The sequence below is a fragment of the Equus caballus genome, chromosome 3, assembly GCF_041296265.1.
Source record: "Equus caballus isolate H_3958 breed thoroughbred chromosome 3, TB-T2T, whole genome shotgun sequence".
In the NCBI taxonomy this organism is placed as follows: domain Eukaryota; kingdom Metazoa; phylum Chordata; class Mammalia; order Perissodactyla; family Equidae; genus Equus; species Equus caballus.
Genome location: NC_091686.1, coordinates 43,546,266 through 43,559,141, shown reverse-complemented (window position 1 = coordinate 43,559,141; position 12,876 = coordinate 43,546,266). Strand labels below are relative to the sequence as shown.

General features: G+C 34.6%; 1 protein-coding gene across 9 annotated transcripts in view; it reads left to right on the top strand.

The window, feature by feature from the left end:
- The window catches only part of BANK1 (B cell scaffold protein with ankyrin repeats 1), a 313,664-nt gene that overhangs the window by 93,721 nt on the left and 207,067 nt on the right, over positions 1-12,876 (top strand). For all 9 annotated transcript variants that reach the window (XM_070263353.1, XM_070263356.1, XM_070263359.1 and 6 more), the window contains one exon: positions 12,275-12,380. In XM_070263353.1, the coding sequence (XP_070119454.1) occupies positions 12,275-12,380 (106 nt within the window). The remainder of the gene's footprint in view (positions 1-12,274; positions 12,381-12,876) is intronic.

Sequence of the window (12,876 nt, the reverse complement as noted above, 5' to 3'; positions counted from 1 at the left end):
GATTTGTGCTGTAGACTTTTCTTCATGTTCTACCTCAGTAATGAACTGTATGTTATTAAACTTCATTACTGACTTTTAAGAACCATATATTCCAGATTCCATCTTGCCTTTTTTTTTTTTTGAATATTAAGGAAATTTTTGCTACTCAAAAATGCCTAAGATCTTACCTCTCTTTCAAAACCTGAAAATCATTTTTTCTTTTCCTTTCCTGGAAAGTGGCAGCGTGGCATGGGAGAATTGATTCCCCTATGGGGTGGGCGTGGGAGTTTGATTCTTTTACTGAATCAGCGATCACTTGCATCATGAGAGATCAGTTTCTTTAGTGCTAAAGGAATCTCCCTCTGTGTACAATGAAGATGCTGGAGTATATGATCTCCAAGGTCACTTCCAACTCAGATATTCCATAGTTTTATGCTAAGAAAAAGCTATTTACTTAAATTGGAAATTACGATGGTCCCCATTAGAGAGGACTGACTTGGTATATGATCATATGAGGGTATCTGATCACATGTATGAGCTCTCCTTGTAGCCTTTATTTCACTTTTATTTGCACTTCTTCCTAATTTGCCCTCCAGAGAAGAAAGAAATGACTTGAGTTTCATGTATCTTCCATCAGTTTTATTACTTGTTTCATATTTCTGATGAAAGATTCGAAATGAGTAGAGAAAGGACAGTCAAATGAAATGCAATTTGAAGATTTGTTTCTGGATTCATTTTTCATATTGTTTTTCCCCCTTATTAGAAAGGATTAGTAAGAATAAGGCATAGCTATTGAAGCGTGTGTTTTACTGATAAAATAAGTGACATTTTCTTTGTGCCGTGTCTCCACCTGTGGTAATGGTCAAGTGATCGTTAGTGATGCCTGATTAGGGTAGTTCAAGACTTCACAGTTATACTCACCTCAATTACACATGACTGAATCAAACAGGAACACACCACTTAGTACCCTCATCCATTTATTTAAAGAAAAACAAGGAAATTGGTTAACTTTATCAGCAGATGTAGCAACTGTTATAGGGAAGAAAAGAAATATTTCTGAGTGCAGTTACTTAGCCATTAACACAAATGTACTGTGTGTTCTCTATAGTTCTTTATTTTATATGCCATCTCAGTCCATCTTCATAGTTATTGGCCCCATTATGTTTTAGCTCATGTTTAGCTACTATTTAGAATATATTTTATTAATGACTTCTTAATTTATAGTTTCTGCTCATTCAGTGGCAATAAATACTCCTTCCACTTTTTATTTCTCCAAAACTAAAGCATCTTTCTGCGTCTCACGTCCCCCTCCCCTCTTGCCCTGGGGCTGGCTTTGACTGCCCTTTGTGGACGTGTCAGTGGGCCGGGGCGACTGCTGGCTATAACTGACCGTTCGAGTGCGGGCTTCTGCTTTTACTATCTAGTTCTTTAGAGAGTTTAGATCTTCCACCATAAGGAACATTTTTAAACAATCCAGAAAACAAAGCATAAGTCACACACCGTCAAAAGTATTTCTTCATAGCTATTATTCATAACAAGAGGGTAAGACAAAATTAGAGAGTCTGCCTCTGATAGGAACAAACCCCAACTCGTCAATAGCCCTCTGGAATGTGGAAGACAGGAAAATGTCCTTGTGGCAAAAATGTGTTTGTTTGCATTTTTTAAAAGTCATTATACATTCTTGTGGGACTCTTTATAACAGTTATAGTATCTTGATAACAGTTATAGTATCAACAATAAGATAAAGAAACAAAGTGGATATATAGTTTGGGAACTCTAAATTGCGTTCAGCATTCATGAACTGTGCTTCTACAGTAAACTGTATCAAGACACAGGAAATGAAGTAAAAGAAGTCTTTGATAAGGAAAATTCAACTTCTTTTTCCACCCCGGAGGTCAACCATTTAGTCTCATCCACCTTATTACTTTAAGTAGCAACACACAAACAAATATATATGTAGATATATAAATTATGCTCAAGTCTCCGCCAATGAATCCAATGGACCTTTTTCTTGTTCAATTTAAGTTGGCTTTTCAGCAGCAATTAATGCCATTGGCAAAACTCACTTTCTTGATATAGTTTTTTTCCTTAGCTTCCATGAAGCCATATCTTCCTGGTTTTCTCCTACTTCTTTAACCTTTCCTTCTCAATATCCTTTGTAATCTCTTCTTTCTGTGATCTAGAAAATAAAGCTTGAAGTTTTGATTCTTAGACTCTGTTTCTTTTCTGATAAATATTCCCTCTGCAGATTATCTCATTAACTTCTAAGATATACTCCAAATGTGGTTTTCCTTTGAGCCCGCCCCAGTCTTTCTAACTCAGGATATGCATCATCATCAAGCCAATTTAAAAGCCACAAACCTGAGAGTCTCCTTAATGCCTTCTACTCCATCAGCCTACAAATTCAGTCCATCACTGAGCCTAATCAACGTTACCTACCAAAGATTGCTCTCTTCTCTTTATGTCTCTCCAGTTCCAGCACTTTAGTCCCCCGTTCTTCCTCCTGCCTCAACTACTGTAATAGGCTCCTAACTGACCCTTCACCGTGGGTTCTTGCGCATGACCTACTTATCTCAAGTCCATAGTCTGAGAAGTTCTTTTAAAAAGAAAGACCGCAGCCTGTAATTCTCCTGCTCAAACACTTCAGTAGATTCCAATGTTGTATGGATTTAAAAAAATCTTTAACATGAACAATATAGTCTGTAGAGACTGTCCCCTCTCTTTTTCTTCAGCTCAGTCTCACTCCTCTCTCTTTCCCTCTCTGTTCTGGGCACACTGGCCTGCTTTTAGTTCCTGGACTTTTAGTTTCTAATCTCCTACCGCAGGGCCTTTGTATATGCTCCTTTCTCTAATCAAAACACTTTTCTAGTCCCCCTTCCCTCTCGCCATCTTCATCTAGTTAATTCTGATTCATCCTCCAAATTTTACCTTCCCTGACCTCATACATCTCCCTGTGCATCTCTTTGTAACACTGATGACATTCTAATTTGCCATCTGTGTGTGTGATATTTCTTGAGTTACTATCTGCCTCTCATTAGACTGCAAGGTCAATAAAGGCAGAGATACTATCTATTTGGTTCCCTGCTTCATCTCCAGAACCAAATACACTGCAAGACACATAGCTGCTGAATACATATTTTGTTGGGTGAAAGAATTTTGTCCATTAAGTTTGTCACCTAACCTCAAGTGACCTATCCATCAGAGCCTCTTTTCCAACAGCTACTGGCTTCCTGCCAGCACAGGCGCAGCTCATTTTCAGAACTCAGGTTATTGGACTTTTGGCAAGTAGTGCTGTTTCCAACTGAGGTAGAAAGAACAAGGCAAAGAAGTGAAGGGCCACAAGGGAAAAAATCAAATGAATATGAAGCAATGCAACCAATTCTGTTGTCTAGCTTGGAAACTAGTGCCAAAAACAACCCCAAAGAATAATTACAAAAATTTTCAGGAAATCATGACATCATTTGGAGAAGACTTTTTTGAAAGACATTTCTTTGAATATGTGAGTGTGTATTTGTTTTCAAACTTCTGTCTTATTTTACTATATATTAACAGTAAGTCATTACAAAATGATTGCTAAAGAGAGGTAAGGATAAGAAAAGACATGGGTCTTATGACTGCTCTATCTAATGCCTACAATAGGAAAACTTTGGTTATTTGTTTGCTTTATCATTAATGTCATTAACTATCTCCATTAATGAGTCTGTTCAAATTTGGTCAGATTAAAGCTTTGAGACTTTTAGACATTATGTTGGGGGGTAGGTCAAATTGAAGAATTCAGCACAATCAAGCTTCAGTTAAGCTTCTAGAAGAGTGTTTTGTTTTTTAGTCATTATCAGATTGCCTTTACATAAATTATGATGTTTATGCATTTTGCATGATGGATGGAGATGGCAGAAGCTGCTAGTTTTCCCCTAGTATTTAATTTTCCTTTCTTACATGATAATAACTGTTGGCTGGGCACATGATTGCCCTAGGCATAGCCGTATAACTAGCTCACGGCCAATGGCATGCCAGTGGAACCAATACATGCACATTTCTGATCATGTCCTTGAAAGAAGGATAGAGTCAGTCTCTCCCAATCACTGACTTTTTACTTTGACTGGTTTCCTTGCCAACCAGGGAGTGATGGATGAACCATCTAGGACCATGGAGATGAAGTATGACAGCAAAGGGAAGTAGAGCCTGGATCCCCTAATCGGAGAGCCACCACATCAGCTCTGGTCAGCCGAATTCCAGGCTTTTGTGTGAAACAAGTTTCTATCTTGTGCAAGCCACTGGCATTTTGGGTCTCAGTACTACACTAGCAAAACTTACATTCAAATTAATTTAAAAGATATATGTTAATGCAAGAATTTGGAAAGAAAAAACAAACTAATTTATTTGTTCAGTTGTTGCAAAAGCCAGTTTAGAGAGTAAAGTCTCCTCATTGATAGACTTGTGCATTTTTCTAAATCACAATGATTACATTTCATGGGTTATTATATCTGAGAGCTCACATCATAGTATGTAGAGAAGAGGGAATTAACATTTACTGGAGGTTTGACATACTTACTCATTTAAACTCCTAAGTAATTGTGTCAGTTAAGTGGTATTCAGGTCCATAGCTAATGAGTCCGGGAACAGGGATTTCAACACAGGTTTCTCCTATCATAAAACATATTTTCTTCTTGTTATATTATCACTTTCAAGTTATTTAAAGAGACTCTACTACTATATGAATACCAAATCAATAATAAATATAAGATATTTGAGAGAAGTCTTAAATTACATTGCATTTTATATTCTTATATTTATTTTTGCATATGTAGTCACAGACATGTTGACATTCTGACAGCTAACTCACTCAAAAGTTAGAAAAATTAATTTGACAAAGGAAAATATCTCTTTTATCTTAGCCCTATTATCTTATTTAGATTATTCTTTTAGATTAATTACTCAGAGTTGAATACTCATAAAGTAAAAAAAAAGGTTTTCTCTAACCCCAGGAAGTATTTGCTTTGCTCTTTTAGCTATCGTTTTCTTTACAAGCTGCAGTAGGAGACTTTGTTTCAGATATGTTATATAAACCATTTAGCAAATTCCCCTTTTATTGGCTATTTTGACTCCCTTTCACAGCACACATCATCACCAATGGAACAAATCAAGTGACTTTTTTTTCTTTTACTAGTGAACTTTAAATAAGCATAGCAATTTATTATAATCAGAAGAACTAGATGTTTTCAGCTCACCGTTGACTTTCTTTTGAGCTATCTGAAGGTGAAGAGTAAAGTTCAGCAGCTCTGGAATGGATCTTGTCTCCTGTTATGAATGTTTCACAATGTCCTGAGGTTATTCACTGAAATTGTTTCTCTGCTAATCAAGATTCTTTATTAGTATTTTCTCTACTAGATTTTTAAAATTACGTTAATATTCTGCGGCCAACTTTATGGGTTTCCTCACCCAACGTCAATGCTTAAAACTCCTTTTCCTTGCCCGCCTCGACTACTGAAGCTGGGAAAACCAGATTCTCACATTTTTAACCCCCCATGCAGCTAGAGGAGGTCATGTGGGACAGTTGTAGACAGTGAGGCACAAGGGAACACCTGTGGAAATTTTGCTTTTCTGTTTAAAAAAAAGAAAAAGAGTATATCTGGTTGTCAGTAGCCGCTTCCCCCCCCCCCCCCGCCCCCCCCCGCCATGTATGCCCCTTTTCTCCTGCTTTCTGGTTAAATATGATGTTAGGAACTACAGTGTCCATTATGAAACATGGGACCGTAATTTATTCTTTACTCAGACACTGTTTCAGATTTGATTCTTCCCTCCATGACTAGAATGTAGTATTAAATGCAGTGTGTGTAGAATGTGAAGCCCTAAGTTAAAACTTATTCTCCTACTCCTTATTAGCTCTGTGATTTTGGGTGTTACTGAATTTTTTGTATGATAATTATCACGTCTATAAAAATAGGCATTTAAAAAATCTACCATATAGGAATGTTATAAAAATGAGAGAGAAATCATATAATGCCTAGCACATTATAAGTGTCCAACATGTGGTAGTTATTCTTACTACTTAAACTCTTTGAGTCTGTTTCCTTGTGTAGACTTATTTTATACCTACAACATATAGCCTTTCACACCGCTCCATACATATGATGTATCTCCCAGCTGCTTACATTATATGATATTGCCCTAAAATCTTTTTAAGGACAGTCTCTCAATGGCATCATGCCCAAACAGTGTTCACACTCCTCATCCAAGAAAGGAGCAAATCAGAGTTTAAAGTGGTGCTGCTATGTGAATAGCTGTTCATCTCAAGGAATTCAGCTTTGTGTAATGAATGAATATCTTCATGTTTTTTTCTAGTTTATTCATATTTAATTAAACTTTCAATGGTTAGAAATTATAGCTCCGCATGTATTCGTAAAAAATAATAGAGAGAGATTGTACATTTGATAGTTTGTGTTTTTCAAGGAATTGATCTATTTCATCTAACTTGTCAAATTTATATGTGTAGTACTGTTCACAGTACTTCCTTATTATCCTATTGATGTCTTCAGGGTCTATAGTGATATCTCCTGTTCCACTCATGACATTTGTCATTTGTATCTTCTCTCTTTTGTTCTTTGTCAGTCTTGCTAGAGGTTTGTCCAACTTTATTGATCCTTTAAAAGAATCATCTCTTTGTTACATTGATTTTTTCCTATTATTTTTATATTTTCAATTTCATCGATTTTCTGAATTATGTTTATTTTCTTCTTTCTGCTTGCTTTGAGTTTACTGTATTCTTTTCCCAGGTTCTTGAAGTGGGAGCCCAGGTGATTGGTTTGAGACTTTCCCTCTTTTCTAATGTATGTATTTAGTGCTACAAAATTTTCCTCTCAGCCCTGCTTTAGCTGTGTCCCCCAAATTTTTATATGTTATATTTCACTTTCATTCAGTGCAGTGTATTTTTTCACTTCCCTTGAGATTTCCTCTTTGATTAGTGGATTATTTAGAAGTGTGTTGTTTGGTTTCCAAATGTTTGGAGACTTTCCTACTACATTTCTGTTATGGATTTCTACTTTGATTACATGTGGTTGGAAAACACACTCTACAATTTAAATTATTTTAAATTTGTCATCTTGTTTATGTCCCAGGATATGGTCTATCTGGTATATGTTCCACATGCACTTGGAGAGAATGTTTATTCTGCTATTGTTGGATGGAATGTTCTATATGTGTTGATTAGATTCTCATGGTTAGATTATTGGATGATGACATATTTGAATTTTTCTATATTCCTGCTGATTTTCTGTCTACTTGTTCTACTGATTTTTGAAAGAGAGGTGTTTATGTCTCTAATTATAGTTATGGATTTGTCTATTTCTCCTCTCAGTTCTGTCAGTTTTTACCTCACGTATTTTGCAGCTCTGTTCTTTGTTGCATCCACATTTAGGATTTCTTTGTCTTCTTGGTGGATTGAGCTTTTATCATTGCATAATGTCTCTTTGTGTCTCTGATAATTTTCTTTGCTCTGATGTCTACTTTCCCTAATATTAATATAACTACTCTTGCTTTCCTTTGTAATGGTTTCATGTTATATTACTTTTTATCCTTTAACTTTCAATCTGCCTATACTGTTTATTTGAAGTCAGTCTCTTAAAGAGAGTATATAGTTAGGTCATCTTTTTTAATCCGCTCTACCAATCTCTGTCTTTTAATTGGTGTTTTTAGACCATTTACATTTAATGTAATCATTGATATGTTAGGGATTTAATGTGCCATTTTATTTTTCGTTTTTAGTTTGCTCTCTGCATCTCATTTCTCTGGGGTTTTTTATTTCTTTCCTGTGAGTTACTTAGACATCTCTCTAGATTTCTATTTTGAGTTATCTGTGGTATTTTGAGTACATCTTTTTGCATATCATTTTTAGTGGTATTATTATATATACATAACTTATCACAGTCTACCTGTGTCCTCATTTTACCAGTTTGAGTAAGGTATAGAAATTTACCTCCCTTTCTCTCTTTTTACCACTCCCTCATTTATAACAAATGTCTTAAATATTTCCTCTACATACATTTAGGACCACATCAGAAAGTACTGTAATTTTTACTTTAACCATCAGACATAATTTAGAAAACTCAAGAGGAGAATGAAAACCTATGGTATTGACCTATATGTTTTGTTTACTGTTCCTGTTCCAAGTTTCCTTCTTTTATCATATCCTTGCTTTATAGAGAGCTTCCTTTATCCATTATTTTTGGGTATATCTGCTGGCAACCAATTCCCTGAGTTTTCCTTCATCTGAGAATGTCTTGAATTCCCCTTCATTCCTGAAGGATGTTTTTGCTTCTTGTAAGATTCTTGGTTGACAGTTCTTTTCTTTAGCACTTAAGAAATATTGTGCCACTTCTTTTTGGCCTTCATCGTTACTACTGTGTTTCTAATTATTGTTATCCTATAGGTAAGATTTTGTTTCCCTCTCATTTCTTTCAAAATTTTTTTTGTCTTAATTTTCAGAATTATAATTATGATATGTAGTTTTTTGGGTTTATCTTGTTTGTGTTTTGCTCAGTTTCTTGAATCTGTAAGTTTGTCTCTTGCTAAGTTGAGAAAGTTTTCAGCCATTATTTTTTTGTGTACTTTTTCATTCCTATGCTCTTTCACCTCTCCTCCTGGGACTGTGATCAGATGAATGTTAAAATTTTTGCTATATCTCACAGGTCCCTAACACTTTGTGGGGTTTTTTTTTCAGTCTATTTTTTCTCTGTTGTTTAGACTGAGTAATTTTTACTGTTATATCTTCAAGTTCACTGATTCTTTCCTCTGTACTTTTAATTCTGCTTTTGAGTCCACCACTGAGGTTTTATTTTGATCATTGTATTTTTTCTAAAATTTTAGTTCTAAAATTTCCATTTGATTCTTTTTTTGTACTTTCTATTTCTTTGCCAAGACCTTCTGTTTTTTTGCTGAGGCTCTCTATTTTGTATTTATTTCAAGAATGATTGTAATTGCTTGTTGAACCATTTTTATCATGGCTGTTTCAAAATCTTTGTGAGATAACTCTAAAATCTTTGTCATCTTGGTGTTGGCATTTATTTATCGTCTCTTTTTGTTCAGTTAGAGATCTTCCTGGTTCTTGGTATAACAATTGATTTTCTATTGAAATCTGGACATTTTAGTTGTATTTAGGAAGAGGAAATGGAGAAAGTACAACTAGTCCATCTCTTCCACTTCCCAGAAGTGGAAGTCTGTAACTCTAAGTATCTTTTAAAACAGATATTTTATATATTTTTTCTCATTTAGGAAGAAATATTCATTATAATAAAGTTGTTTGTGAGGAATAAATATAAATGTATATAACATCTTCAGATTCAAATGGAGTTGTGATTTATAAATGTATATGCAAATGACTTTTTAAAGTATGTTCATTAATCTCACATGGCAGTGAAAGATCTCTCCTGGGAAAAGTTATATATTTACTTCATATGTACAGCGTGTTATTGTTTTATATTTATTCTATATCTATTTCATATCTTTTTTTAATTTTCTGCTTTCTTTTTCCAATATTCTCGATAGATCTAGATCTATGTATGCATGCATATGCATATGTGTTTATATTATGTATATATGTTTAATTTTTCCTGTAATCAAATAATAGTACCAATATAATTTTATCATTTTATTCTACTCTTAATTTTACATCAAGTTGCTCATTACTAACTAAAATCTTAGGATGGTTGTGAACATTGCTAAACAAGTATTAAACTCAATTTTACCCTTTCTATTGGAACAACAATTGTATCAATCTCATTAATTATTCTTTGAGTTGTATACCTTATTTTAAGGAAAGGAAAATTTATGACATTTTCTAATTTCAATGCCAATATTTAGAAAAGATGCCTATTTGTGTCTTTGAAACATAATATAAAAAGAAGTGTAAATATTCAAATTAGATTTTTCTAGTTAGTGTATTTTCTAAGGCGAAATCCTTTGGGGATTATTTTTAATAGCCATTTCGGTGATTTTTTACATCTTTGTTTTGTGTTCTATACCATTTACTTATATTCAAGCTTCATACTAATAATGTGATTGTGAAATCAAAAACAGAAATGATTCAACTAATTGTGGAAGGCTAGAATATTAAAAGGTGTCTGTATTCTTTACTAATTAAATAAATCTTTGTCTACAAGATGAGGTTGTTTTCTCCTGATTCTAAAAACGCTGCTACTTTATTTTTAAAATTCAATGATATAAGCTGTAGCATTTCTCACATTGAAGTATCCAGTGGTGCCTCTATAACAAATGGTGCTTCTCAAATTCCTAGTGAGAACTCTTGCTCTTTTGAATTCTTATCTGTGTCTCAGAATCTCAGAGCTAGAAGGAATCCCAGAGGCTATCTTACGCCTAACATATACATGAGTATAGTAACTCCATGACACACCAATCTCCACCCACTAAATCTTATATACTTTCGGAAAGAAAGAGTAGGTTTATCTCCTTATGTAAAAATACCAATGACTGGTAATAGCCTATGCAGAACTCTCATGGCTATTGACATAAATTTTGAAGAAAATTTGTAAACTAATGTTATGATTTTCATGTTTCCTAATTCCTTTCATCAGCTCATATAGCTAAAACATATTCTTTTTGAGCTTTATCATGGAGAAAGTAGAAACATATTGCCAATGATGTTTTGCCCCACAAGTCCTATCAAAAATTCCTCAGAAGATTAAAAAGTAATTATTACTAATACAAAATATGTTATATGTTGCATCTTTATTTATGGAATAGGTTCCACTCATTATCAACCACATAAGCAATCATAATCATGCTGAAACTTAAATAAACTTAATTTAATCTGCACAATGAATGTTCACATGTTCAGCATTATAGGCCTTAAACAACTCCTCATTGCTTACAGGATGAATTAGAAACTTTTCATCAGACATACGAGGCACTTTTTGAAATGCCCACTTCCTTCTTCTTTCTCATTCTTCTGCAGTCTTATGGAAATTCCTAAAGTCCTTAGCCAGGTCATCTTTCATGACACCTCCATGACTATGTACAGTTTATTCTCTTAGTCCAGAATGTTCCTTTTATGCATGGAAATCTCAACTTAGGTTATCTCCTCCATAAAGCTTTTCCTAACCTTTTGTTCGTCTGTGGAACTGAGCGATCTCCCTTTTGCCCACACTGTCCCTGACCCATAGAGGCTCTTTATCATAGTACCTAGAACTCACTTCATTGCCCACATGCAGTTACATGACTGCGAATTTCTTGAAGGCAGAGCTGGCTGTCACATCTCTCCCCACCCTCTCTTTTTTTTCTTGATGTGTCAGTGCTAAGAGTTTCACATGGTCCATAGCAGTAAATAGATTAATGTTCGGTTTTGCTCCATATTGCATAGCTGTAGGTCGAGAAAAGGGCTTTCATCCCCTTTCCCCACTTCTAAGCAGAACTTCAGAAAATACAGAGAGTCCTGAACCGCTTTATTATTTGAAGCACCCAGAGTACTGAAAAATTAAGAATTTCACAATGAAAATATTTTTTTTCAACCCAGACATTCAATTTCTGTGACTGTGTGTTGGCAATATGTCTAATTTTTTTTGGAAATCATTTCAAAAGGCTTAAGAAGGAACTTTTGTTCCGCCATATGGGTTGTGATTGGCTCACTTCCTCAGCAACAATCACCTGTCCCAGGTCCATTTAGTCTCAGCCACAGTTTCACAAAACCCGATGTTAAAAGAATGCTGGTCTCTGCACTAGTGTGTGCCACCGTGGGGGAGGGGGGGGGCGCTTGAGCTCTGCGTGGCCCCTCCCCAAGCACTCGGATTAGGGAAGTAGGTTAGACATGGAATTACTCTATATCTGCCGGGAAAAATAGGCCAAGATGAATATTCTCCCTCACTTTGACGCAGAAATAAAATGATCTATTTAAGACTGTCTCATTTCTGACCCTAAAATTGAATATTCAGACTCATCATTTTATTATTTCAGTTATTAAAATGTAACATGTGTTTTAACAGAATTTATTATTGAAACAAATTTCGGTGTTATCGTTGACCTACTGTAATGCTCTTTTAAAATTAGCATTTGAGTAAAGATACTTATCTGAAAGCACAGACTTTTATTTCTTGCATCTATTTTTCTATTGTTTTAATAACTGATTTTTAGACAAGCCTCTGTTTTGTATTAGTCTTTCAAAAAAGACATCAGTATTCCTAAAGATTACCCAGTATTCACTCCAGCTAATAATTTTTTATTATATTGCTCTAAGATGAGTTTCAAAACAAATAATTGAACTAAGAAAAATTTTTTTATTTGAAAACAGAGTGACATGGACGAACTTGATGACATTCTCACATACATATTCAAATATGAGATACCATATTATGAGTTCCGATCCCTCCAGACTGGAGTCTGCCCTCCCAAGGAATGTGAGTATTTTCCAACTGCATCAGTTTCTCTTCATGTCACATGCCACTCTATGTAACTGGTATGTAATAACAATCATAGCCAAGAATATGGCAGCTTTATTGCTGATTAAACGTTTTAGACAATTCCCATCCCCTGGTGAGAGAGCACACTAGTACAAACTTCTAGAGGTCCATTCAGTAATTCTTTTTATCACAAGCCCTAGAAATGTTTTTATTCTAAATATTTTTATTCTAAAGAAATGTTTGGACGAGTACATTTATGATGGAGATTGTTCATCACAGCATTATTTATGATTACCAAAATGGAAATAACTTAATCTTCCAAAGGTAGGTAATTTGTTAAATATTGGTACATCCATTAATGCAATCTTCATGAGTGAATTTTGTTGTAAATTGATTTGCTGGCTGGAGTGATGCTTTGACGTAGACTTCATTGAATAAAAGCAATGTATGTAGCAGTAGATAGAGTGTGATCTGTTCAAAAAAGCACTTATGT